We start from the raw sequence: 24,735 nt of genomic DNA on the forward strand, positions 1-24,735 counted from the left end.
AACCAATGTTCCCTCTAAGGACCAAGAGTGTGTGTGCAAAAAATATGTTGTGTGCGCGGTGCTAAAAATGACTTGGGCAAGTTAATATGTATTTTTAGTCTTGCAATTAAGCATAATAATGAAGGCATGCATTTTGATAAATTAATAGTATAATGTGTGTGACTTATGAAACATATGCAATTAAATGGAGATACGAATACCATCAAAATAAATAAAAAAACTAATAAAAACGTTCAGTTATACTTAGACAACAAGTTATATGGTCGACTTACTATGTTAAAGTAAGACAGTCATATGGTAATAATGCTAATACCATAACGGTAATACAAACGCAATAGTTTAACATATGCAACATTTAATAAAGCTGACTTAAAAACAAATATTAGCTAACCTTTCAGGGGCATTTATTGCAATTTCTCGCGTCTAGCCTTACATTGCTTCCACACCTTATATGCTTTGTTCAAATCCACATCCTCTCCAGCATTTAGATATAATTTAGTTTGCATCAGATTCTCCAAATGTGTGGCTTCAAGTCTATTTCGTGCTTGCACTTTTATTATGTTAATAAGGCTAAAACCTTGTTCGTAATCAGCACTGCATGCTTGGAAGGTACAATAATGTCACTTAACTTTGCCAGTGAGCTAAATTTTGTTATTTGTTTTGACAAATCTTGCATATTCAGACATATAATTTACAGAAACAGATTTGAGTTTTTCACTTTATCGAAATTTGAAGTCATTGTATTGGATGGTAATTAACTGATCATTTGTTGTACGTAACCCGTCTTTGTACTTTACGCACAGTTCTTTGATATCTTTGACGCCGAACTCAAATGCATATTTTTTAAAACCTGTAGCATAAAAAAAGATGACAAAAACTGCAGTTCATCTCTTGGAAACCTAACATTTAAATGTTCGCAGACTGATTGTATGTACTGTGTGGTTTGCCTTGTGTCGATTCTTTCGTTTAACTCACACTTTTCTTGGCTTTAATGTTCAGTGTAGTGCTGTTACGCCTGTCTCCAGAGCTAAGGCATCACTTACAGTAAGCTGAGTTATTCCACTAAAAACGGTTTTGTAGAATACAGAATTGACTGGACGAAATTTAAAATAAAGGATTAGCATTTTATGTACTGTTATGCCATCAACTATAAGCGTGTGGAATGATGCTGCTCGAAGTTCTGTCAGTATGTTCTTTACAACAACTTCGTTAATTACTTGAACAAACTCAAAGGCGTATTTCTTACTTCGCCAACTGTCTGGTATTGAAACATACTTCCCCATGTGGTTATGAATCAGTTGTACCGACCGCATCGAGGCGTTCATCTTAATGATAAGAAGAACATTATCCGTTAGGATTCGAACTTGATCCTCGTTTGATCGCTGGCGCTCGTTTTGCTCAATTAGTTTTCCTCGCTCAATGTAAGTTTCAACCATCAGACGTTTAAGGTCAGTTCCATGTGAGCTGTTGTAGGAAATCGCAACATTTCCTACGTAAACGAGAGACAATAGTTGACGTTTACAGTAGTCAAGCGCCCATGATTCCCAGAGCTTTCCTGTGACCAATTCGTTGTTTATGTTGGTTTTGTTACAAGTAGTAGCAGCACAGAACTTACACTTCAGTCTAATCTCATCTGAATATTCGTAGATGCTTTTTAATTCAACCGAAACATTATATGATATGGCGTATCGGTTGTTACTATAACTTTGAGCCATTCCAGTTTAAACGAATATATCGCTTTTTTTGTGCCACATTGTTGTACTGCTTGTTACACACATTTTTCTTTTCAACATTTTCAAATAGCACACATTAGTGGACATTAATTCCTGATTTACCTAACCAGTCTGTGAATACTGAAACAGTTCGATCCAGGTGCACGTAATAATCCCAAAGAATTGGATATATAGTATATAAATCCTTAAACCAAACAGAAAAACAGACATCCACCTTTAGTAAAGTAGATTTTACATCTGACTTGGGTAAACCGTCTTAGTATCAGGAGGTGGGTGGGGGTTGGGAGATGGGGGAGGGCAGTGACAATAGAAAATAAAACCTTGCATGGTCAGCTAGTAGCCACAATCCCTTTCCGGTATTAGGTGTCAGTAAACCATTAAATCAAGCAGAGGGAGGGTCACCCAGACATCACATCGGTACCCGCCCCGCTCAGTTTAGAGTGAAGTCATTAACTGGACCTGTGGTATGACAATGACAACCAAGGTCACCCCCCCCCCAAGTCAATGATACCCCTTGGTTTCTGTTTATGCATCAAAACACAAAGACTGTTCGTTTAACAAAACAGGCAATAAAAATGTCGCTTAATTCAAACCACTGGCCACATTTTTTTTTGTGAATCAGGCTAGCCCGACGTTCTGATAATCTGTGCGCGGGGTCAGAAAATGTCTGCGCGGCACATTTTAAAGTACTGCGCGGCCGCGCAGCCGCGCAGCTTAGAGGGAACACTGGTGGTAACCAAATTTGTTTATACTTTCTCCTCCTGTTTTAGTCTCAGAGATACTTGACTACATGTTACATTTTACTGCTAGCTTTTGAGTCCCAATTTTGTTTTTTGGTTCGAAATACATCCATATATATAGGAGCAATTGAGATTTATAGACGTATGATTCTAAACTATGTTGTGGACTTAAAATGAACAGATGGCTGAAATAGCTTATAGATGCAGTTACTATGTATGTACTAGGAAATATGTTGATCTATATTTAATTGCACCAGAAACATTCCAATAAGTATTTTGCGAACACAAATGCAATTTTAATAAAATTTAATTCTGAAAATGTTTTTATGTAAAAAAAAAATAAAACAACCCTTTTGTATTATATATTGCTGTTTGTATATACTGATTGATAAAGATAAATATTCTATTAGTGTCCAAATTGTTTATAAATTTGAGTTTTCATTATTGCATACCAGTATAGGTAGGGTAAAACTCGAATGGACTATATCTTGTATACACATTTTTGTTAATTTTTATTTTTATATTTCACATTTATCAGTACAATTTCTCTTAACAGTGTTGTAATTAGTTGCTTAAAATCACTTGGGTAAAACTAACCGGTTATGTGGGATTATATAGAATAATATTTACCCCATTAATTAGCATATTTTATTTACATATTTTACAACTAATTGAAGTTGCTAAGGCTGTTCCACTAACCTTTTTTTTTGTAATCTTCTGTGCCTTACACTAGGTACATTGATTCAGTATTTTTGTGTTTATCTAGAAAAATATTGATTCAGTATTTTTTTTGTTTATCTAGAAAAATATATTTTTCAGTTATTCTGCTTGACAAGTAATAAAAATGAAAACATTTTTTCTGCATGTGTTGTCAGTTGGAGCTGTTAGTTGACATGACATCAAACCACTTTAATATCAGTAGTTGACAGGTATTGAGAGCTGGTAAAAGTTTATGTCTACTTTAGCCATGTGTTTACCTGTAACATTACCATCATCATTTACTTGACAGCTCTATGTTTATTGCTTTAAAACAGATCATTAACATTAGAAAACTACTCCTCACATTTCACTGGGTTTTTGTTCTTTTTTTTTTTTTTTTTGCAAGTGCTTTTCAAGTAGATATAGTCTAGTACTAAAAGATTTTTAAAAAAAGTTAAAATACAAATTTTAGTTACATTTTATTTTGGAAAATGTACTATCTGATCTGTTATGTTAAAGTAGCTCATTCAATATTTTAAGTCTCTTAATTGAATCTTGTGTTCCATTTAACTCAATCCTTTTAAGCTCACTCATTTTTTTCTTGTTCATCTCAATAGTTTTTATATTATTTGAACCCAGCCATTTTTACAGTTGCCTATAAAATATTTGTTACATTGATTTCCATTGATTCTAAGTTGCTTCCTGTTTTCATTTTGTCAGTTTATTCTAATTTGTTATATAAAGTGTTTACAGACAAAAGCAATTTGTTTTATCATGGAGAATACATTCTAGATTAGCCCACTGGTATTTTAACTTACTGCTGATAGCTCCAGGCCATGGCTTACTTTTATAAAACCTGGTGTTTTCCTGATAAGTATTTAACTTTTTTTTTGTGTTGTATATTTGATTGTTCTAATCAATTCTCCAAAATGTAATTGTTTGTGTTCCTCATGTAAGATATGTTGTAGTTATTCTTAAATTTATGGCACTTTTTGCTTAAGTCTGGGTGGGAATCAAACTTAACTATCCACCTTATTGGAACAAGAAATATAAGTCTACATGGGAAGTAAAAACTATGGCAAGATCATGACGATTGGTTATTTTATGGTGTATGAGGAGACCAGTGTGATATTTGCTCAGTTGGACCAAAGTTGTTTTTTTAAATTAATGATGTTGAATTTTATAGACATGATTGTGATCTTTCTTGTTCCAATAAAAATCATCTTTTTACATATAACATTTTATTGCTGTAAATATTTTTTTATAATCACCTAACTCATAATATATCACAAATCAGGTTATATGATGACTGCTTTATTAAAATTGATGTAGTATTACACATTTTGTATTCTTCATACATATTTTTGAATAACTGTGGATTAGACTAATATGTGTTTGTTTGAAACCAACAATAAAGTGTATGTAAAATGCAATATCAAAAGATATTAAAAAGCTATCTTACACATACAATTGTATTGTCTTCAATATTTAAATAATTCTATGAGACACAGCACCTTGTGGACCAATGCTCTACACATCTGTCATCTGTAAGCACAGACTCATCTTTATATGCACACCACTTTCCTTATAAGTAATAACAAATGAAATAATTTTTTTGTTAAAATGAATAATCCTTTTATCAAATGCAATTTCTAATACAAACAGTATAAGATTTAAACTTGCAAAAAATTAATAAAATTTAAAAATTTTATTTTGCAAAATCATGATGTGAAAATTATTTTTATTGGTAAGCAAATCACTTTTGATTAAAATAATGTGCGATATTTAATTATCATTACATATCTGTAAACAAATGAAAACCAACAATAGCCAAGAGACCCCAATTGAAGGAAACTATGCAAATTATGTAGACTAGGGGAATATGTTTTATCTTGGCAGAGAAGAACATCTGTGCTAGCTTGTCGCTCTTGCAGGAAAATTTAATAAGTTTAGGGTAGTTGTACTTCCAGAGAAATGTTATTTAATAATCGAAGGGGAATAACAAAATCAAACAACTGCTGCCTTGTTCTTGAATGGAAAAAGGCTATGGAAGCAAACTCAAAAAGAAAAACACTTAATACTTCATTGGAAAAAAACGAATCCATTTAAAACGAAAAAGAAGTCTATTTCAGAGCTGATAACTAATTTTCAGTGCAGTAAGACTTTTTTAATGGTCAAAGGGGAATAACACAATAATAAATTTCATCGTTGTAGTATGGCAAGAGTTGCATTTATTTTTCATCAATTATTAGCATATAGCTGTATTTACATTTGTAAATTAATGAACGAAATGTAGAATAAAATTTACTTTTGAGCTCCATGTGAGAAATCATTAGTCGCTTTAAATACCTGTTTTAACCAACTTCATTTAATTTTTATTAATTCGCCCTACTAACATATTTTAAAGTTGTCAAGGGGAAATAACATAATATTTATTTTAGTAACAGTTTAGTAAGAGTTGCTTCCCTTTTTTTAATTTTAAAACAAAAAGAATTTTTAAAAAGTAAAGTCAAAGGGAAATAACACAGTAATAATTTTACTATTATAGTTTAGCAAGGGTTATTCCTTTTTATCAGCTATTAGTGTATAAATAAACGAAATGTAGAATCAATTTATTTTGGCAAAAGTAAGGTCCATCTGAGATTCAATTTTAATTTTTTTATCGTTTTCAATACCTATTTAAGTTACAAAATAGATTACAAAAACAGAAATTACAAAACAGATTACAGATTAAACAGATTTTAAAATTAATAAAGAAATGCAACTTTTACCAAACTGTTTTTTAAAAACAAATACTTTGTTATTTCCCTTTGACCGAAGAGATGCCTAGAAGAAACAGTGGCTATGTCTTCTTTGAAGACGGGTGACAACAAACCGAAGATGCCAAATCGTTGGATGGTGTGGGCTGACACAATCACTCACCACACTCAAGATCGACTTTGTGAGGTCACCAGTTTCAGTATTATTTTTTACTCCTAAGATAAAAGAAGCAAATGCTAAAAGGGTCTAACGTCTTGCCTTTTAACTTCCCAAGTATCGCGTAATTCCGAACACCACCCTGCGTGAGTTAAGTCATCTTTGGCATTCCTCCCTCCCCCCCCCCCCCCCACCCTTACACTTTAGAACACAACGCTAGTTAGTAAAAAAAAAACTATGACAAAATAAGGCAAATGTGAATTTAGCGTTGTTTTAACGTTGTTTTATTTTTAGGCGGTTTAACGTGAGAGCCGATGGTATTATATCAAATTTGTAGATCTGTATCAACTTTTCAGCGATTTCCGATTAATGGAACTTTTTCTGCTTTCAATTTTTCAAAAGCCTAACTTAAGTACTATATCAGATAGATAAATGAAATTTCACACGTAAGTAAAATATCTAATTCTCTGCCTTCTTTCAAATTTTGGTTAATTTCCGTTGACTGGAAGTAGTAATTTACGCTATTCCGGATTTCTCAAAAACCGCATGTGAATTCACAAAGTACAAATAATATTCCGCACTATTATACACATTTTGTTTGGCTTTCAGTTGGTGCGCAATTCTGTTTTCTACGAGATTCTATTCTATTTTAAAAAGTTTAAGTAATTAAAAACGGATTAAAAATATTGTCTATATCCCGAGTTGCCATACCCCGTAGTGTTATATAACAATATTCGAGAAAGTTTAGGGGAGATTACTCCCAGTTTATTTCAACCAAATTTCTGAATTGGATGTTAAAAACATGCACCGAATGTTGAAATTAATAGTTTCCTGTTTATCTTAACCAATCAGCGTTATGTTTTCGAAGTGACAGCGGCACAACAATGCTGAAACAAAAGTTATAAAATTAATGTCCCAATAAGTGAAGCTTGCTGTTGTTACAGAAGCTTGGTCTAGATCTAGATCTAGTTCTTTTAAGTAGAAAAACACTCAGGTGTTGTAGTATTGCTGTATGATTATGTTACTTGAAAAATGAATACCTCTAAAAAATTTCAAATTGTTTTTCTGATCGACACAAACATTTCTTCCACGAACTGTAAAAAAGTCGAGGATCACTGCAGAGAGGTTTTATTGACGATTCTCCGTGTTCTTTCTCATGTATCCAATATTTGTGGGAAAGAAATAAACAAGACTAAACAAGAATATTCTGAGACGAAAAGTTGTGAGTTGTATGTTGTAGATCTGGAATGGGGTTTTAAATTTTTCAACACCACTTCACCATTGTTCAGAAAGGGATCAAATCACACAAGTTTTAAGAGCTTCAAATCTGCTCATGTAGAAAATTTTGAAGAGAAAATAAAAGAGGCATTCTTTGGGCGAAATGATCATCCCTCTGATAAAACTCAGTACAAACGCTTACCAAACCCGTCAGATAATTTATTAGCAGCGCTGACAGAGGTTTTACATGACTTCAAATGGATTGATAATAATGACATTCTGACCTCTCCAGTAAATAGGAGAAAGGGAAAACGGATTAACCACCATGAATTTAGCAGTAATTCATTTGAAAAGTTTTTGTTCATTATTTCTAAAGCACCATGTTCAAGACAAATGTTGAGGCGATTTTCAAATAAAAAGATTATTGATGCTGACATTTTTTTGGATTCTTTTACGTCACCTGCATTAATAAATGAATATGTCTATAAGTTCAAGATATCAGTAAATTGGATTGACATGACATCAAAATATTGCTGCCATGAAAATGACATTACTCAACAGGTATGCCCCGCCCTAGGCTAAATAATTTAAAATAAATTAGGTTTAAGTTTAAATTTTTCTAGCCTGACATTGTAATGATATGCCCCTAATCTTTTTAAAATTTTGGACTCGTTTATTAGTATTAGATTAGGCCATCTATTAGCAGTACGAACATTTGCTAAAAGTGCCGATAAAAATGTTAGCCTTTAGGGTTTAGGCCTACTATTAGTGAGGACCTGGAATTTGACCAGTTTCAATATAGGCCTAGCGTTAGCCTATATTCTATATTCTACTTCAAATTTAATTTTTAAGTGTGTAAGCTAGATGCAAACCTATGTTAACATATGTATTATTTATCTTGTAGGATGATACAGCAGAAAGTCTGATGATCTTAAGAGATACCTGTAGTAAATTGAAAGGGTATTTTATACTGAAAGATACTGTCCTCAGACACAACCCTGTAATTCAAGAGACAAGACAATTGGAATCTAATGTGAATCATTTGCTAAATAATATGGCTGTAGAGTCATTACTGTTTCATTTAACCATTTCACCTGAACAGCTGGTTGCTTCTTATAGTGAAACAGCATTTTTATCTAATAAAAGTAAGTGTGTAAAGATCACCCTATATGTTAGCTTTTATATTTTTAAAGCAATTACTTCTACTATAACTATAATGTTAAGGATGTGATTAAATTAAAATAAAGTTGCAGTAAAATACAAAACTGTTTAAAAGAAATACTTACTTGCTTTCTACTTCTAGGTATTACTTTTTGTGATGTATCAATCCAGATGGTACCTATTAATGGGCGGTAGGTAATTATTCATGCTTCAAGATACCCATAGTAATCCCATTGTTAGACAGTGGTTATTCAAACTGAGTACTTTTGGAATACTATCATTTTTTTTGTTTGTTTTGTAACTCACTAAACAGGGTAAGGTCTTTACATGGAACCAATACTCAACCTGTATCCAGCTCAAACTGTGATTTGACGAAAGCTAAGTTAACCCTACATGGCTGTATCCCACTTGGCTTTGAGTGTGACTGGCTGTTCACTAGGATGTTGTCATCGTACATTGTGAACTGCACTGAGTCAGAAATACTTTCACAAATGCAACAGTTTTTACTGTCCACAGAAACTTTTGGGGTTAGTACAATAATGAAATTTATTGTTTGTTTTTAGTTTTTTTTTTTTTTTTAATAACTGAGTTAAAAAAATATTTTGTTTTCAGACCATTTTAATTTTTTGTTTTAGGTATTAACAGTAAACACAGAAAATAAAACTGCTGAAAGGCTTGCCATACTGCAAGCAGTTTCTGGTTCAGGTTTATGCTGTCTACATATTCTCCAAATGGACTCCAATGTTTTTCATAAGCCAGCTCAGCAACAGACTGTAGTCACAATGGATGGATTGAGAAAAACAGCAGATGATGTGAATAATACTTGTGAAAGTCAGCTAAATGCTGTCCAGGATTTTACCTGTCTTAAAGGTAATTATTTTTTTTACATTATTTTCATATGTGCAAATTATGACCAGTGGTGTAGCTAGGGTTTTTGGGGCCTTGTGCAAAAAGTATCAGTGGGACCATTTGTCAGCACTTAGGTTGAAACTGAGTTAATCGTGGGTAGAGAAGAAATCAACTACTAACTGCTGGAGTCCAAATAAATGAGAGAGATAGTTGTTGTCGCGGTGGGGGAGGGGCCCGTTGAGGTGAGGTTTGTTATGTGCATCTATGTGTGCTCGGTGTCATCCCGCATAGCACAAAAGAGTCAATTGTTCAAATGGCAGTTTTATATTACATGACTGGACCAGGATCACAGAAAAGCACAGTTTATTACTACTTAAGGAGTCTGTCAAGTATTGGCAAACTTTGCCTTTATAGGCTTATTTTCTAAATGACTTGCTAGAGAATAAATCTTCTTAAATTGCCCTTTTTAAAAACTATTTTTCAGCTAACAAGAATAAAAAAGATTTTGTCAATTCTTTTTAACTAGCCATCGGTACTCATTAAACGTGAATATTAGGACTATATATTTTAATGTTATACTTGTTTGAGAAAAATATTTTATAAAAAAAGTTATTTGTCTAACAGGGTTTGTGCTGCCTCCAGAAATTCCAGGAGGTCCTGGAAAACTCATGAAATCTTAAAAAAACGTAAAAATCTCCTGGAATTCTCATGAAATCTCATGAAATTTCATTTAACCACGCAAAACCCGACCAAAATTATTTGATTTTGTTCCGCCAATCATTGAACAGTAGTTTTAAAATGGGACAAAAATTAACGCATCAGCCGCCGTACGACTGAATCGCGCTACTGTGGGGTTCTACACATCATGCTGCACAGCAGGTGTGTGGTCATGTGATGCTAGGCGGTTGATCCGATCGAATGATATAAAAAATATCTAAAGAACATGGTGCTCCCGTGCTTGACTCGTCCGCTATTACATTTTAAAAGTAGACAGGCATGTTCCATAACTTTGTCTTAAACTATTGAAAAAAGTTGTAGTAGTATTTATGGCTCTGGATTAATCGTCAAAATTAATCTTCTTTAGAAATTAATCTGGATAGCTGCAGCCCAATCAAATAATGCTGGTTCGTGTAACGTTTGATTATTTTGTACATTAATTTTTTGTTAAAATTGCTTTAAAAAATAAATTAAATTTTACCCGGGGTTCTCTTTTTCGGTTGACTAAAAAATTTTTTATACCCTTTACAATGTGGAGGTTACTAGCTCGCCAAATAGACCAAAATGGGACGGGGCGGGTATGGGGAGTCACCGACCATCCTACACGGTTTGTAACACCCATAGCCTCACCCCGCCCCCACTAGCCCGTGACAGGCAGACGATCGCCGCCTTCGATGTTGTATAACACCCGTACGGTACACAATAAAAGCATGCAAAAAAAAGTTAAACATACATAAATAGTGATTGTGATTTGTCAGATTTTCTCGGCAGCGAGATTGGCTTAGTTTTAGGAGTTTATCTGCATCTTTTCTAGGCCAAATTAACATTTTCTAAAGTCACCCTAATTGTTAAAAAAAACCACTATAGAATTGTTGTATACATTTCCTCGCTCAAACAATATTATATATTTTCAATAAAACAATTTTTATCTGACTCAGATAATACAGCTGTGTTTACAGAAGAAAAAGTGTTTTTAAGTCACACCATGAACTCATGGCATCAACCTAAAGGCTTGGGTTTATCTTCTCTTGTTTCCCAGGTTTGCAATAGGTTAGTTCCTATGTTTTTTTCAATCTTATTGTTTGCATCTTATCTAAATAAATGTTTCTCTGTAATTCACTAGCAAATATCGTTTCTGTATTAAGCTTTGTCATGCTTAGCAAACTGTTTTTGATGCACTGGTTTCATATTTCTTCTAGATCAAAGCCATCAATAGAGAAGTCTATTTTAAAGGAGATTCAAAAGTTTTATGTTAAAGAGAAGCATCCACCTGAAATAGTTCAAAACTATGCGCCATCATTTTGCACACCGATATGTGGTAAGACTGCTTTTAAAATATAAACAACCATGCTCCATCTTTTTATACACCTATGAGTGGTGAAATGACTTTTTAAAATAGGCCCCTGATGTAATGTAAATGTAATGTAAAAAATGTGTAACAGTACTCTTGTAATCTTTTAATAAAATCTCATAGTTTTTAATTGTTATTATTCCATGTTTTACTAAGTATTACATCTAAATAGAAATAATGACTGTTTTATAAGTATGCACAAACAATTAAAGTAACTGATCACTACATTGTAAAATATTTTATTTCTTTCTTTAATCAGCAACAAGAGACAACACAGCTGGCAATTCAGGAGGATCAGATACAAAAACATCTGTCAGTACTAGGCTCTCATCAAATCTAAGCCGTGGGAGGTTAATGGTAGACCGAGCCAGAAGTGCAAGCTTCATGGTTGAGGAAGGAAATTCTATTTTAAACCATAAATCTCCAAGCCCATGCAAGAGATCAAATGCCTCAAATTGTTTTGTGGATGTAGGTGAGTAATCAAATTACCTTATACAGGACTGCCTACTTGCATGATTTTTATCTGCAATTTTACTATTTTTTCACCCAGGTCATGGTATTAAGATTATGCCTACATTTACAGTTACGCTTTTGCCTTCTGTAAAAATGAAAATTATTGTCAGTGTTTTTTTCTTGTTGTAACTTTCCATTCCTGGTCTGAGTTTTAAATTTTTATTTAGCTTATTAAAATTTTACTTGTATTATTTGTTATTTCTAGTTAACAAACATCTTCCAAAACAATTTATTCCTTTCTCCCTTCCTGTCAATGTTATGGCGGGCAGGAATCACTAGGTCTGTATTGTGGACCTACATTGACCCCGAAAATATGTGGCTGTTGACGAATATTTCATTTGTAATAAGCGAAAGACTGATTGCTCATTGACACTTATTTCTGTTAAAAATACTTGTACCATTTTTTATGAAAATAGGCAGATGTTTTAGCTATAAAAATAATAAACTACGAGTTTATTTATTTATAAAACCATCAAGTTGTGGGTAAAGTACCATGTAGTCAGGCAGTCATTACCTGATAAAATTTGGATAAATAGCTAGACAAAATTTGTGAGAACTTTGCCCCTTTGGCCTTTGCTGTTTTTTTTTTTTTTTGGGTGTGCAAATATAAAAGATTTTTTAACTAAAAAAGTCTAATTGTAGGCCTACCTAGATTATGAGTGTTATATTTATTTAAATATCCATATATTTGGTTTAAATATAAAAATTTCAATAGTGTAGACCTAGCATATGACATAGCTATTTGAGTGAGTCAACATTATGTTCTCAATTTTTTGGCAGTTTTTTTTTATAGCTTTCAATTGTCATCAATATGCTGTTAGGTTTTCTAATAATATAAAATTGCAATTGTTTTTTTTTTTAATGTGAAAAAAATATTCAAAGTTACTGACAGTATCCAATTCTTACATAAAATCTACGCTTTTGTTACTGAAATAAATTTTATGGGATAGGCTGCGCTGCTTATACATTATGATATATTTTATCATTCATAATGCATCTATGATGATTTAATTTTTAAATCCAACTTCCTCTTTATTTATTTTTTACTAGATCTGCAATCAGAAGATGATTTAAAAACGTACCTTTCAAAACAATATGATGAGGTTTTGAGTGCTGGCATTGCCATAGAAAGTACAGTTCGGGCTATAATGACAGTTGCTTGTCGTTACATGACCAGCAAAGGACACAGCAGCCCTCAGAAGTCAGCTGTAACTTTGATTGAAGAGCATTTGTCTTTGTCTTGTGAGAAGCTGAAAGATAAATTCAACAGAACCAGTGCAGATAATAGCACTAAAATAACAGAGTAAGTACAATCTGCTACTAGGGCAATTTTAACAACTCTCTTGATTAGCTCATAGTATAGTTTTTTACTTACATCCTGCAGATACAAGCTTCAAGTGATACTTCGTCTAGAGATGGAATGCTTGTCGCTCAACATGGACATAGGTCATCAGGAACAAGTGCTTGCTGTGGTAATATGTAGTCATGTTTAATAATTATCAGTTTATTGAGATTTAGACTTTGTAGTTCAGCGGATTTCCAGATTTTAAAATTTGGTTTCATTATTAAAATGACATTGGTGAAGAGAAAGAAAGGGGTGTTAAAAACTGCATTATACTTGACACAGGGATATTATTGCTTGGTTAAGTAGGTCTTTCTAAGCTTCATAGACTTCAGTAATTAAGTAAGAATTTCAGAGAGAAAAAGACAAAGAGAAAAAGAAAAAAATTGTCGTTGAAATGGAAAAAGTGTTTAAAATTTGTATTATTAGAAAAAGTTATAAAATAAATATCAAAACTTTGTTGAAAAAAAAAAATTATGTACAACATTAGTCTTTTTGGTGTCATTTTAGTACCATTGTATGGATTTAATATAAGATAATAGTTTAATCTTTAAAAAACTTTTCTTGAATAGATAACAAGTATGCTAAGAGGTCTTTCATTTTTGGTTGGTGCAACAACATTAAGAGAATTTTTAACAGATCTGGTGGCCAGGTGAGTGAATAAGTATTGAATATTTGCAAGACAGAATGTCCTTTGTAATCTCATTAGTTGCACTTTTAAAATTTTTAACTTGTTTTAGTTGGGATACTAATAGTCAGTTACAGAGTAACTTTCAAATTTAACCAACCTGATGAAAATTTGGCTTGTTGGGTTTGTAGTTGTGAATGATGGTAGAAAGAATACTCCAATTTTATGAATCCATTTTATAAAAATTTTCTGCCATGTTCTAGCTACTCATCAACATTACCTAAACTGCTAGTGGATATTCATGATGAACTGATGCTAGAATTGCCGCCCCTGCTCTCCAAATTTGCCTCCCCTGCAGCACCCAGCAGTGTGATGAAGCCAAGCTCTGTGAATGAGGATAGTTATTTAAGTGCTCCAGGCTCCATGCAGCTCTTTTCTCAGTTGTCTGATCACACATCACAAACAGTGCGCAGGTTTGTATATGAGCTAGTCTGAGAATGTCATTACAATGTTTACTGCTAAGTTTTAAAGAGTAAATTAACTAAAACCTCAACAATGCTACAGTTTACTGTTGTATCTTTCAGATCAAAGTTTAAACAACACCCAAGCATATCAGATTTTAGGCAGACAAAACAAATACTTGTCAAGCCAAAGGTTTGTACACATTTTCTTGGTGGTGTTTTAACTAAATTTATGTTCAGAATAGTTTTAGAAAAAAATGTTATCTAAGATTTCTTTTTTTTAAAAAAAGATTTCACTATCTGGATTCTAAATTAAACCTTTTTTTGTGTGCAGGAAGTTGTTAAGAATAAAGATGCAATTAAAGAGAAAACAAAGATTAAAGTACGATCGTCTAGGAAAAAACATGGAGGTAAAGTTTTGCTTGAAGAATTTTACTTTAAGGCGTCCGAAACAGTACTTTAGTTAAATTAACTCTTTCATTCTGGAATTACCATTACCCCCACTCAGAATGACCCATTTAAATTTATTTAAAACTAACACTTGATACTTAAATATAATTGAACACTGGAGCATTGTACATGTGTGTGGCTCAGCAGATCATAAGCTGTATTAATAGGTTCAAATGTTTCTGTTATGTGAAATTTTGTCAGCTCCCTTCTCTAATCTTTCTGTTATGTGTAATCTTGTCAGTAAGAAGTAAGATTTATTTAATTTCTATCACACAGTGGATGTGAACAAAGCAAAAAGGAACCTGTTCAATGACAAAAGTAAGCTCAGCTCTTGTAGAACCAAAGGTGAAGATACCACAAGGCATAGAAGAAAACACAAACTCTCAAGAAACACAGGTAATATGTTGTCAAATGATGGTCTTAAAAAACTATAAAAGTAGTTCTATTTCTACATACAATTTTGGCCTAATTCTTACTTGTGAAAGATTTGTCTCTTAAAAACATTTGGCTTAACTTTATAAAATGGCAACCTATTGTAAATAAACTATGGTATTATCTCTTATTAAAATACAAATAATTTAATTAATTATGATTTTATTTAATAACACCTAGATTTAGCTGTTACATAATGATAATGTATTCTCTTTTTGTACACTTTTTGACACAGAAAAATCTAGAACTTTGGTACTTGGCACACCATCTCATAAGCAGACTTCTCATCGTCATTTACATAAACAAGAGCGTCGCAGGAGCCACAAAAATATTAACCCTGCTGTTCAAGTCATTGCTGAATCTCCACTTAAAGGTATTTGTTTTTGTTTTAATTTTCTTGGAAATGTAATATTTTTGTATTTGTTTACTTTGAATAATTGAAAGGTATATATTCTAAATTACTTTTTTTTGTAAATTTAGTTATAAAGTTTAAGAATTGCTCAGATTTGGTATGAATAACTCTGGATATCTTTATATATCAAGGCACATTATTGTAATATCAGTTGAGAGTAAGAAAAGAATTCACAAGTCTAATGTTTTTTTATTGATACATCATATATTACTCTTGTATGTTGTATTTGTTAGGAAATTAACAAACTTGTTATAATGAAATATATGTTATTCTTTTGCTTTTTACTTTGCTTGCTTACCAGATGATCCACTGAGTTCTACAGTTGACCAGCCAGTGAAGTATTTATTGAGGGAATCATTTTATTCATCAAACTCCCAGCCATCCCGCAACTTTACCAAGTCACTAGAGACGTCCCAGAAAGATTTTGCCTCAACATCTTACTCTCAATGTTTGTAAACTTTATTCTTATTTTTGTTAAACTACTTAGAATTCTCTGTTTCAATAGTAAACCAGTGGTTTTAAAAAATGAAGACATTTATTACTGTTTTTTTAATGTTAGTTTTCTTCTATTCCATTATGTATTATCAAACATTAGGTAGTCCAAACTGAAATTAACTATTGATTGCAGACTTCTGTAATGAGTATGTCCTGAAAGAACTTTTAATTGTAAGCTCTGTGACACAAAGTTTATAAAAATATCTCAATAAATAAAAAAGTTATGAGATTTTAAAAAAAGCAAAATTTGGTAAAAAACTGATTTTCCAAAAGTGCCATTTTTGAGAACCCATATTTTCTAAACTAAATAACATAGAAGTGTAGAAATTGGTATAGTTGCTGCAAAGTTTGTAATATATATGTCCAATTTTTTTCAGTCATCTAAAATGAGTCTTTCTAAGTTAAAAAAATAATTGAAAATGACAAGAATGCATTTTTGGTCATTTTTATTTTCATACAAATTTTTTTTTTTTTGCTTTGGACATAGAATAACTCTAAAACTGTGTTGGTAACATTAACAGGAAGAATGTGTTCATTATTGTCAAAAATCACATGAGTTAAAATATTATTTTAAAAAATGACACATTTACCTAGTGCAGGAGAAACAGGATCTAGATTTAGTGGAGTTGTAATGTAATGTAGTCTAATAAAATCTTGATGCCTACAAGCAGTAGCGTACGCAGGGGGGGAGCAGGGGGAGCGGCCGCTCCCCCTCTTGCCATTTTTAGCAAAGTGGCGCCTTTTTTGGAAACTTTTTAAACTCAAAGTTTTAAACAATTATATTTGTTAAAAAAGTATTTTTGGTCGGCACATCTATGTAAATCACAAGATTTCTTTTCATGCAGCAATTTACCATTAGTGTACTAGTCTAGTAGTGTCTACGTTTACAACACGTATTAACAGCTGCATCAGATTGCCATTCTAAAAATAACCATTACGATGCATTGCAATGTTTAAAAAATCTCTACGGCAAGAGGGGTGTTACGTTTAAGGCAACTGTATAATGTATTTGCTTACGAATAATTGAATTAGAAAATGTTATACATAAAACTTTACACATAATTACTTTATATATACTGTTTGAATCGTGTGATTAATTTTAAAAAATTACAATACAGAAACAAATACAACTGATGTGGCACCTCTATTTAAATTTACTTATGAGCAAACTGCGTAGTGGTGGGGAAATGTTGACAAGGTCAACAACGTCATCAAGATGAAGTAGTAGTATTCTTACAGTTTGGGCGATAGTGATTACGATTACAAATTAAATGAAACAGTTACAACCCATCTCCCCCATGTAAAAAAAATATTGTCATAATACCACTGCTACTTATTTAAATCTATTTCTGTAATATATATTTGTGTAATATATATTTGTGTAATACATATGTTTGTTTAGAACAGTCATCTAAAAGTCATCTGAGTTGGTTATCTCCCCCCCCCCCCCCCACACACACCTCACCACCACAATTGTGTAGAGCGACATTAATGTCACACCTAGGTATACACTGGGTTGGATAATTGACCTAAAGTGAACGGACAGTGTTGAATGAACTTCCACCCCCCCCCTCAACCCACCCCTAACTGATCTGTTAAGTACATGTAGAAAAACGCGTAATGATGTACCAAAGTACCATGCCGCCAGAAAATTTGGTTTTTAAACGTAAAACTCTGTGAATATTGTTTTTGCAATTACCAGTAAAAAGGTGTGTGATCAATACAGTGATCTAACACATACCTATCACTATGTTAAAAAATGATCTTTAGATATTTACATCTTTATTATAAGAGAGTGATTATTTTCCCTATTTCACTTGTCTTAAATAATTTCCCAGGAATTATTATGTAAGAAATTTTTTGTACAAGAATTACAAAACAGAATGTGTTACGTTCATTGTTTTTGGTATATATATATATATATATATATATATATATATATATATATATATATATATATATATATATATATATATATATAAATATATATATATTTGTTTAGATTGATACAATTTTTGTTTCGTTGGCCTACATTGTGTGTTTTTTCTTATTTCTTCAGAGTGCTACTTTCAATTTATTTTACATCATAGCGAAGTAATGACATAGGTCCTACAGCTAGTAATTATATATATATATATATATATATATATATATATATATATATATATATATATATATATATATATATATATATATATATATATATATATACTAGCGTACCCGTCCCCCGCGCGTTGCAGCGGGGATAGAAGAAAGTATGACGAAATGTATTAGAAAGATTTCACCAACGCGTTACCAATCATATGTTCTTAGACGCGTGACCGTCTTTTCTAAAAGTGAGTTATTTAAATGTAAACAAAGCCTGCGCTTAATTCATAAATATTGGGACACAGGTTTACCTACACTACCGCATGTAAACATTGAGTGTACATTAATCACTCACCGAAATAATATGTTAGAACACACTTCGGTGACCACCCATGTGTCAGAGACGTACAGGGGCGTTCTCAGCCCCCCCCCCCCGATTTCACTACCGCATAGGCGCGGCGTACGACCCCTGGCTCTTTAAAAGTAATAGGCGCCATCGTGCCAAATAGCATCCTGTTAATAATGATGCAGATTTCATCATTCGCTAAAGTGCCACAAATGAACAGGCTTTTTTTCTTTAACACGTAAAAAAGTATTTGACGTGTTTTAAACATCAGTGTGACTGATGCAATACGCTAGCGTTACTAATGGTCTATTATTAGATGCTCAATCTCAATTTCTGACTGGATTGTTTAATAGTAGATGCTTATTGCATCCTTTGCAAAGTGACGAAACTCTACAGTAGGCTCCTCATATTCAAAAAGTTATTTTTTCATCTTTGGCAAGGTGACGAAACTGTACAGAAGGATTTCCTCGCGTTACAAAGTTATTTTTAGAAGACTGTTGTAGTTTTACCGCTGAGTATAGTAGTACCCCTTACTCGTTATGCAGGACGCTCGATTAACGGGTGCCAAGTGCCAACATAGTCGCTCTAAAACTCTGGGCGCCAAACCGTGTATTGACGAAAGTTGTACCCTATATGGCGCCGCCCATAAGAAACTTTAGTTTTCTTTTTCGCAGAAATATTCTCGGGAGTATTCTCATCTACTTCCTAAAGTTTCATGGCACTCGGATGAACCGCATCCGAGTTTTATTTTTTGTATGCCGTGTATAGAGAAAAAAAAAACCCTCCCCCCCTGGGGGCGCCGCCCTTGCAATATTAAACAATATTTTTTTTTGCAGAACCCTACCATTGAGTGATCTAATCATCTCCCCAAAGTTTCATGGTAGGCTACACGGATGAACGATGTGAAACCGAAATAGACTTTTATTTTTATAAACCGTATATAGAGAAAAATTGCAGCCTCCCGTGGCGCCGCCCTTGCGAAATTAAAAAAGGATTTTTTTTTTACAGAACCCTTCCCTGAATTGTTCTAATCAACTCCTCCAAAGTCTCATGGCTTTCGGATAACGGTGTCACACCAAAATCGACTATTTTTTAAAATATACCGTATATAGAGAAAAATCGCTCCCTCCAGTGGCGCCGCCCTTGCGAAATTAAAATTTTTTTTTTTTACAGAACCTTTCCCTAGAGTGGTATAATGAACTCCCCAAAGTTTCATGCCTATCGGATGAACGGTGTCACTCCAATTCACTTTTATTATTTTTATATACCGTATATTGAGAAAAATCGGACCCTCCTGTGGCGCCGCCCTTGCGAAATTAAAAATTATGTTTTTACAGAACCCTTCCCTAGAGTGGTATAATGAACTCCCCAAAGTTTCATGCCTATCGGATGAACGGTGTCACTGCAATTCACTTTTATTATTTTTATATACCGTATATAGAGAAAAATCGGACCCTCCCGTGGCGCCGCCTTTGCGAAATTAAAAATGATTTTTTTACAGAACCCTTCCCTAGAGTGGTATAATGAACTCCCCAAAGTCTCGTGGCTATCGCATGAACGATGCCAAACCAAAATCGACTTTTATTTTTATATACGGTATATAGAGAAAAACAAATCGCGCCCTGCCGGGGCGCCACCCCTGCGAATTTGAAATTTTTTTTTTCGCAGAAACCTCCCCAGGAATATTCTCAACAACTTCCCAAAGTTTCACGGCGATGTGATGAGAGGTGTAGTAATGCATAAAGGACAGACAAACAAACAAACACACACACATACATTGCTTTATATATATATATATATATATATATATATATATATATATATATATATATATATATATATATATATATATATAATACACGTATATAGTACATGTTAAAAATTCGGCGCCTTTTTTTTCTCTTTTCGCTCCCCCTACAACGAAAACCTGGATACGCCTCTGCCTACAAGTGATGCAGCAGTTGATGCCACATGCTTTTTTTTTTTCAAACCTATCCGGTTTGAGGGAACAGTTTTTAAAACTACAAAGCCACATCTTTGTATGTCTTGTTTCTCTCAACCTTGATCTTGTGGAGCATCAAGAGTAAGCGATATGTTTTGGTAACGGGTGGGGGGGGGGGGGGGTGGTTGGCCATCTTCCCTTCCCTTGTAAGGTAAGATCTGGATAGACCATCATAAATGTCTCCAGCTGTGGAATAAATAATTGATTTAGTGATTAATTAAATATAATTAAATTTACTTCTAGCCTATTGTGTAGGCCACTATTTGTCCTATAACTATAACTGGAAACGTATGAAAAAGCCTGAAAACACCTTTTTGTTAAAAGTAATTTATACTTTATAGTAAATTCTTAATAGTAGTAGTAGGTCTACTGAATGAAATATTTGTTGCTTGTGCCACGCTGGTTGAGATATCCAATGATGAAGATGCCATACTGTGGTTCTCAACATCCTATAGAACAACTTAACTGTTCTTCATTGTTACTATATGCATACAAAATAAATAATGAGAAACACTACTAGTACTTCTGACACTTACAACTAATATAACATTTAAAACTAAGTCACAACATGTACAATCTTAATAAATTGCACCACCATCTAAAAATTGATCTGGTACATTTTATTAAGGAGACTGGCGCAGACCATTTCACATTATTCAGCAGGGGAATCAGAATCAGAGTGCACAACAGAAAATAAAAAATCAATTATATTAGTTCTTAAAAATTTAGTGTCTTTAGTTTTAAATAAATTGATAAAAATCTTTTTACAAAAATAGTTATTATAATTATAAATTTCTTTTGTGATTCATTAATATTTTATAAGTGTTTAACCTTTGTTCCCTGTAAATAATTGAGTTCGTCCACATAGTAACCAGGATTGTCTGGTGGCCATTTTGAATTTGTCGTTTCATAATTTTGACGTGATAGTCCAGATAAACACCAGTAATACGACCCTATCATTAATCCCATTCGATAGATTTTAAAGAATTAGTAAACACTAGCATCTAATAGTTAAGTGCATCCATATTTTAAGTCCCTAGAATGTCCTGAATTAAATAGCTTCACGTCTGATCACACCATGTGTACAAGCGTAGTTCACACGCTAAAACCGTGGACTAGTAGCGTTCAAATTTACGTGAATAACTTGTACTAATTAACCCAAACTGACATTCAAACTTAAAATTCATTTTTAAAATGGAAATGAAACTTTAAAAATGGTACTTACAACTTGTCTGAAGGCTCTAGCAAGGGTAAAATCCATTTAGCATCATCGGTCGTCAACCTTTAAAACCGTTCGGCGAGTTACTCACTCGGGGGTGAAAGTCAACTCGAGGGTTATATGCTTATTAACGGCACAGCTTCGCAACCGTAAATAAGAAATACGTGAATTTACAACACAAAGTAGTTATAAAAGTGAACTTTACATCGGTGTAAAAATTGAAACAGAATTAGTTTGTTTTCGTGTATCTATCGCCATTTAAAGTTTAAAAACTGATTTTGTAAAATGAAATAAACAAGCTATTTTTTTCAATTTGTACATCAAACGATAGGCTAGAATTTGCTCTTTAAAATGCTATTAAGATTATGCTTCTACTATGCTTAGTCGCGAAGCCGCGACCAAATGAAACAGTGTGGGGTCGATCTGTACTCGCAAAACAGTGAAATTTGTTGACGTAACTGATACTTTTCAAACAAATATAAAACACATTCAAACATGGGTTACATATATAAAAATACCAGATTTCCGCAGATAAAGACTTAAACTTTATTGACATATAATTTTTATTCTTATAGCACAATTAGAAGTAGTGAAATTTTTTTTTTGAAAACCGCAAAAAAATGACCCCAAAACGCACTTTTTCGCCAGTTTGGACTACCTACAAACATGTTGTAAGTAAATAAAACTTATTTTTTGCTTCCCTCAGTATCTTCAGAATCTTGTAACCAGCAAAACTCCCTATACTTAATGTTCGAAAAAATTGTGCTATGCATCAGACAGTACTACATAAGAAAATTTTTTTTGTTTGAGTGTTAATGATTGAATGAAAACCAAGCTAAATTTTTATGAGCAATGTGACACCATAAAAATGTATTTAGCTAAACAAAATATATTTTATTAATATAACTTTTGTTTGTATTACAGCTCAAACACTGCACAAGACAAGGTCTCAAGGTACTTTAGCCAGTGCAGTTCGAGGAGAATCTCCAATTTTGTCCCCAAGAAGCCGTCTTGTCAAATCTTTAATTTCCACACCTTCCCCTACTCCAAAGTTAAAAAAGAAGCACAAACACCTGAGAAAATCTCCAAGGAAATCTGTTAAAAAACTGGAATTCAAAGATGGCTTTAAAAAGTCTGATAATGTCAAACTAATTTTTGATGGAGAAAATGCCAATGATTTTAACATTTTTGCAAGCCCGTCTAAAGGTTTTAAGACTCCTGAGAAAAACAAATCTCACAGATCTCTAGTCTGGGATACTTCATCTTGTCCTACCTTAGCTGTCACTCCCATCAAAGGAAAAAACAATAAAGGGGCATCACCCAAAATTGGATTTAAAAATTTAATTTCTCAAACTGAACCACTAGTGCATAGCTTTATTGCTATTGAGAAAGAAGCAGAAAATAAAACTCCAGTCAAGCAAAGATCAAGTTTATTTATCAATAATACACCAGAGAAAATCTCTCCGGTTTTATCCATATTTACCTCCCCTGACAGAGCTTCTAGACTTCGTTCTTCTTTCTTAGCTAAAAGTCCAAAGAAAGTCACAGCTAGTTTATTTAGTTCTAAAGAGAGCAGTTCCATAACTAATGATAAAGTTTTGACATTTTCATCAAAGCACATTCCATCCTCAAATGAAACTTGTGTTGGAACTCCCATCAAATGTTCTTCAGAAAAAAATACTTTTTCAACTCCGAAAAAATTATTTTTGGCCGAATCAAAATTGTATTCAACACCTGGTAAAACCTCCACTCCCGGCAAAGTTACATTTTCTGAACGCTGCACCGTTTCATCCCTGTCTGTCATAAACCCTCCATCAGGGGAAAAAAGTACACCTATCAAGTCTATCCTGAAAGGTTCCCCCAATATTAAAGTTGTGCGTAGAGTAGAACTGCAGTCTGTAGTAGGACCCAGCCCCAGAACTCTAGACAGTAAGTTTGGACAATTTTCTGAAAGGAATAAATGTCCTCCTCAGTCTGAGATGTCTGCAAACAAAACAAGTGCAGTTGATTCTCAAGATTCAAGGAACACATCAACTAGTGGTGTAACCATATGTACTACCCCTACCTCTAGCAATAAAATGGATGCAATCAACCAATGGGCCAGAAGGAAAAAATGCAGTCCCAAGCACACTTCTCCCTCAGTGTCCCCAGCCTCAGGTTGTAAAGGGTTAAAGAAAACTATCCTTGATGCTGCTGAAACTGTGGAGCATGAAAGTGGTGTCATCAATAAGGAAACAGACAGTCAGTCAGGGCTCAATGGTGTAGAGCAGTCATCACATTTTATCAGAAAAAGAAGGCTGTTCTGCGTTGAAGATACAACATTGACTGAATCACCGAGTAAAAAGATGAGAAAAAATGTTTCTGTTGCCAGGTCTGATACCCTTGTATTTGGCCCAGCCAACAGTCCAGAGATAGTCCCATGGGAAAGGGAAGATACATTTTATGACATGAAGTGTTTGCCCACGTCTTCTGTTTTTTCTCAGTCCAGTCAAAGCACTGTCTCTAACCTTTCGTTGTCGCAGACATTGTCTTTGATGTCCCCTGTGAAGAGAGTCACCAGAAACACGTCCAGTATTTTTGGTGAAAGCAGCCAGGGGTTCCACATGACCAGTGACAACTCGCATTCATTAAAAAGTGGCCAGGCTTGTGTGGAGGATCATGCCTCGCCACTGAAACATGCCTCGTCACTGACACATCATGCCTCGCCACTGACACATCATGCCTCGCCACTGACACATGCCTCGCCACTGACACATCATGCAACATCTGCCACCACACAGGACAACGGTTCACCTCTTAAAACTGGCTTAGCATTGACCAGTCCCAACAAAAAACAGTATTCTCCTGCACTGTCGGCAAGTGGTCTCATGCATTTAATCCAGTCACCTTTACTCTCTCCCAAATCAAAACGAAACAGATCTCGTGATAAGTCACCCAAGGCCAGAAAATGTTTAAATAGCTAA

At 33.5% G+C, this 24,735-nt stretch overlaps 1 protein-coding gene across 1 annotated transcript; it reads left to right on the plus strand.

The window, feature by feature from the left end:
• Positions 1-7,120: 7,120 nt before the first annotated feature.
• On the plus strand, positions 7,121-24,735 carry LOC131937736 (treslin). The gene is made up of 18 exons (XM_059295352.1): positions 7,121-7,867; positions 8,211-8,451; positions 8,610-8,658; positions 8,781-8,994; positions 9,103-9,337; positions 10,972-11,083; positions 11,233-11,351; positions 11,644-11,856; positions 12,948-13,200; positions 13,282-13,369; positions 13,812-13,891; positions 14,131-14,340; positions 14,452-14,521; positions 14,663-14,738; positions 15,055-15,174; positions 15,446-15,583; positions 15,924-16,070; positions 22,697-24,735. The coding sequence occupies exons 1-18, from the start codon at positions 7,121-7,123 to the stop codon at positions 24,733-24,735; spliced, it is 5,151 nt and encodes a 1,716-aa protein (XP_059151335.1).

This window comes from Physella acuta, unplaced genomic scaffold (genome assembly GCF_028476545.2).
Source record: "Physella acuta isolate Inbredline_101_S28 unplaced genomic scaffold, ASM2847654v3 ptg000220l, whole genome shotgun sequence".
NCBI lineage: Eukaryota > Metazoa > Mollusca > Gastropoda > Physidae > Physella > Physella acuta.

Coding starts and splice junctions, on each gene's coding strand:
- LOC131937736 (XM_059295352.1), top strand. CDS start 7,121: ATGAATACCTCTAAAAAATTTCAAATTGTTTTTCTGATCGACACAAAC. Junction 11,084..11,232: donor GTTTCCCAGGTTTGCAATAG/GTTAGTTCCTAT, acceptor TATTTCTTCTAG/ATCAAAGCCATCAATAGAGA. Junction 13,892..14,130: donor TTAACAGATCTGGTGGCCAG/GTGAGTGAATAA, acceptor GCCATGTTCTAG/CTACTCATCAACATTACCTA.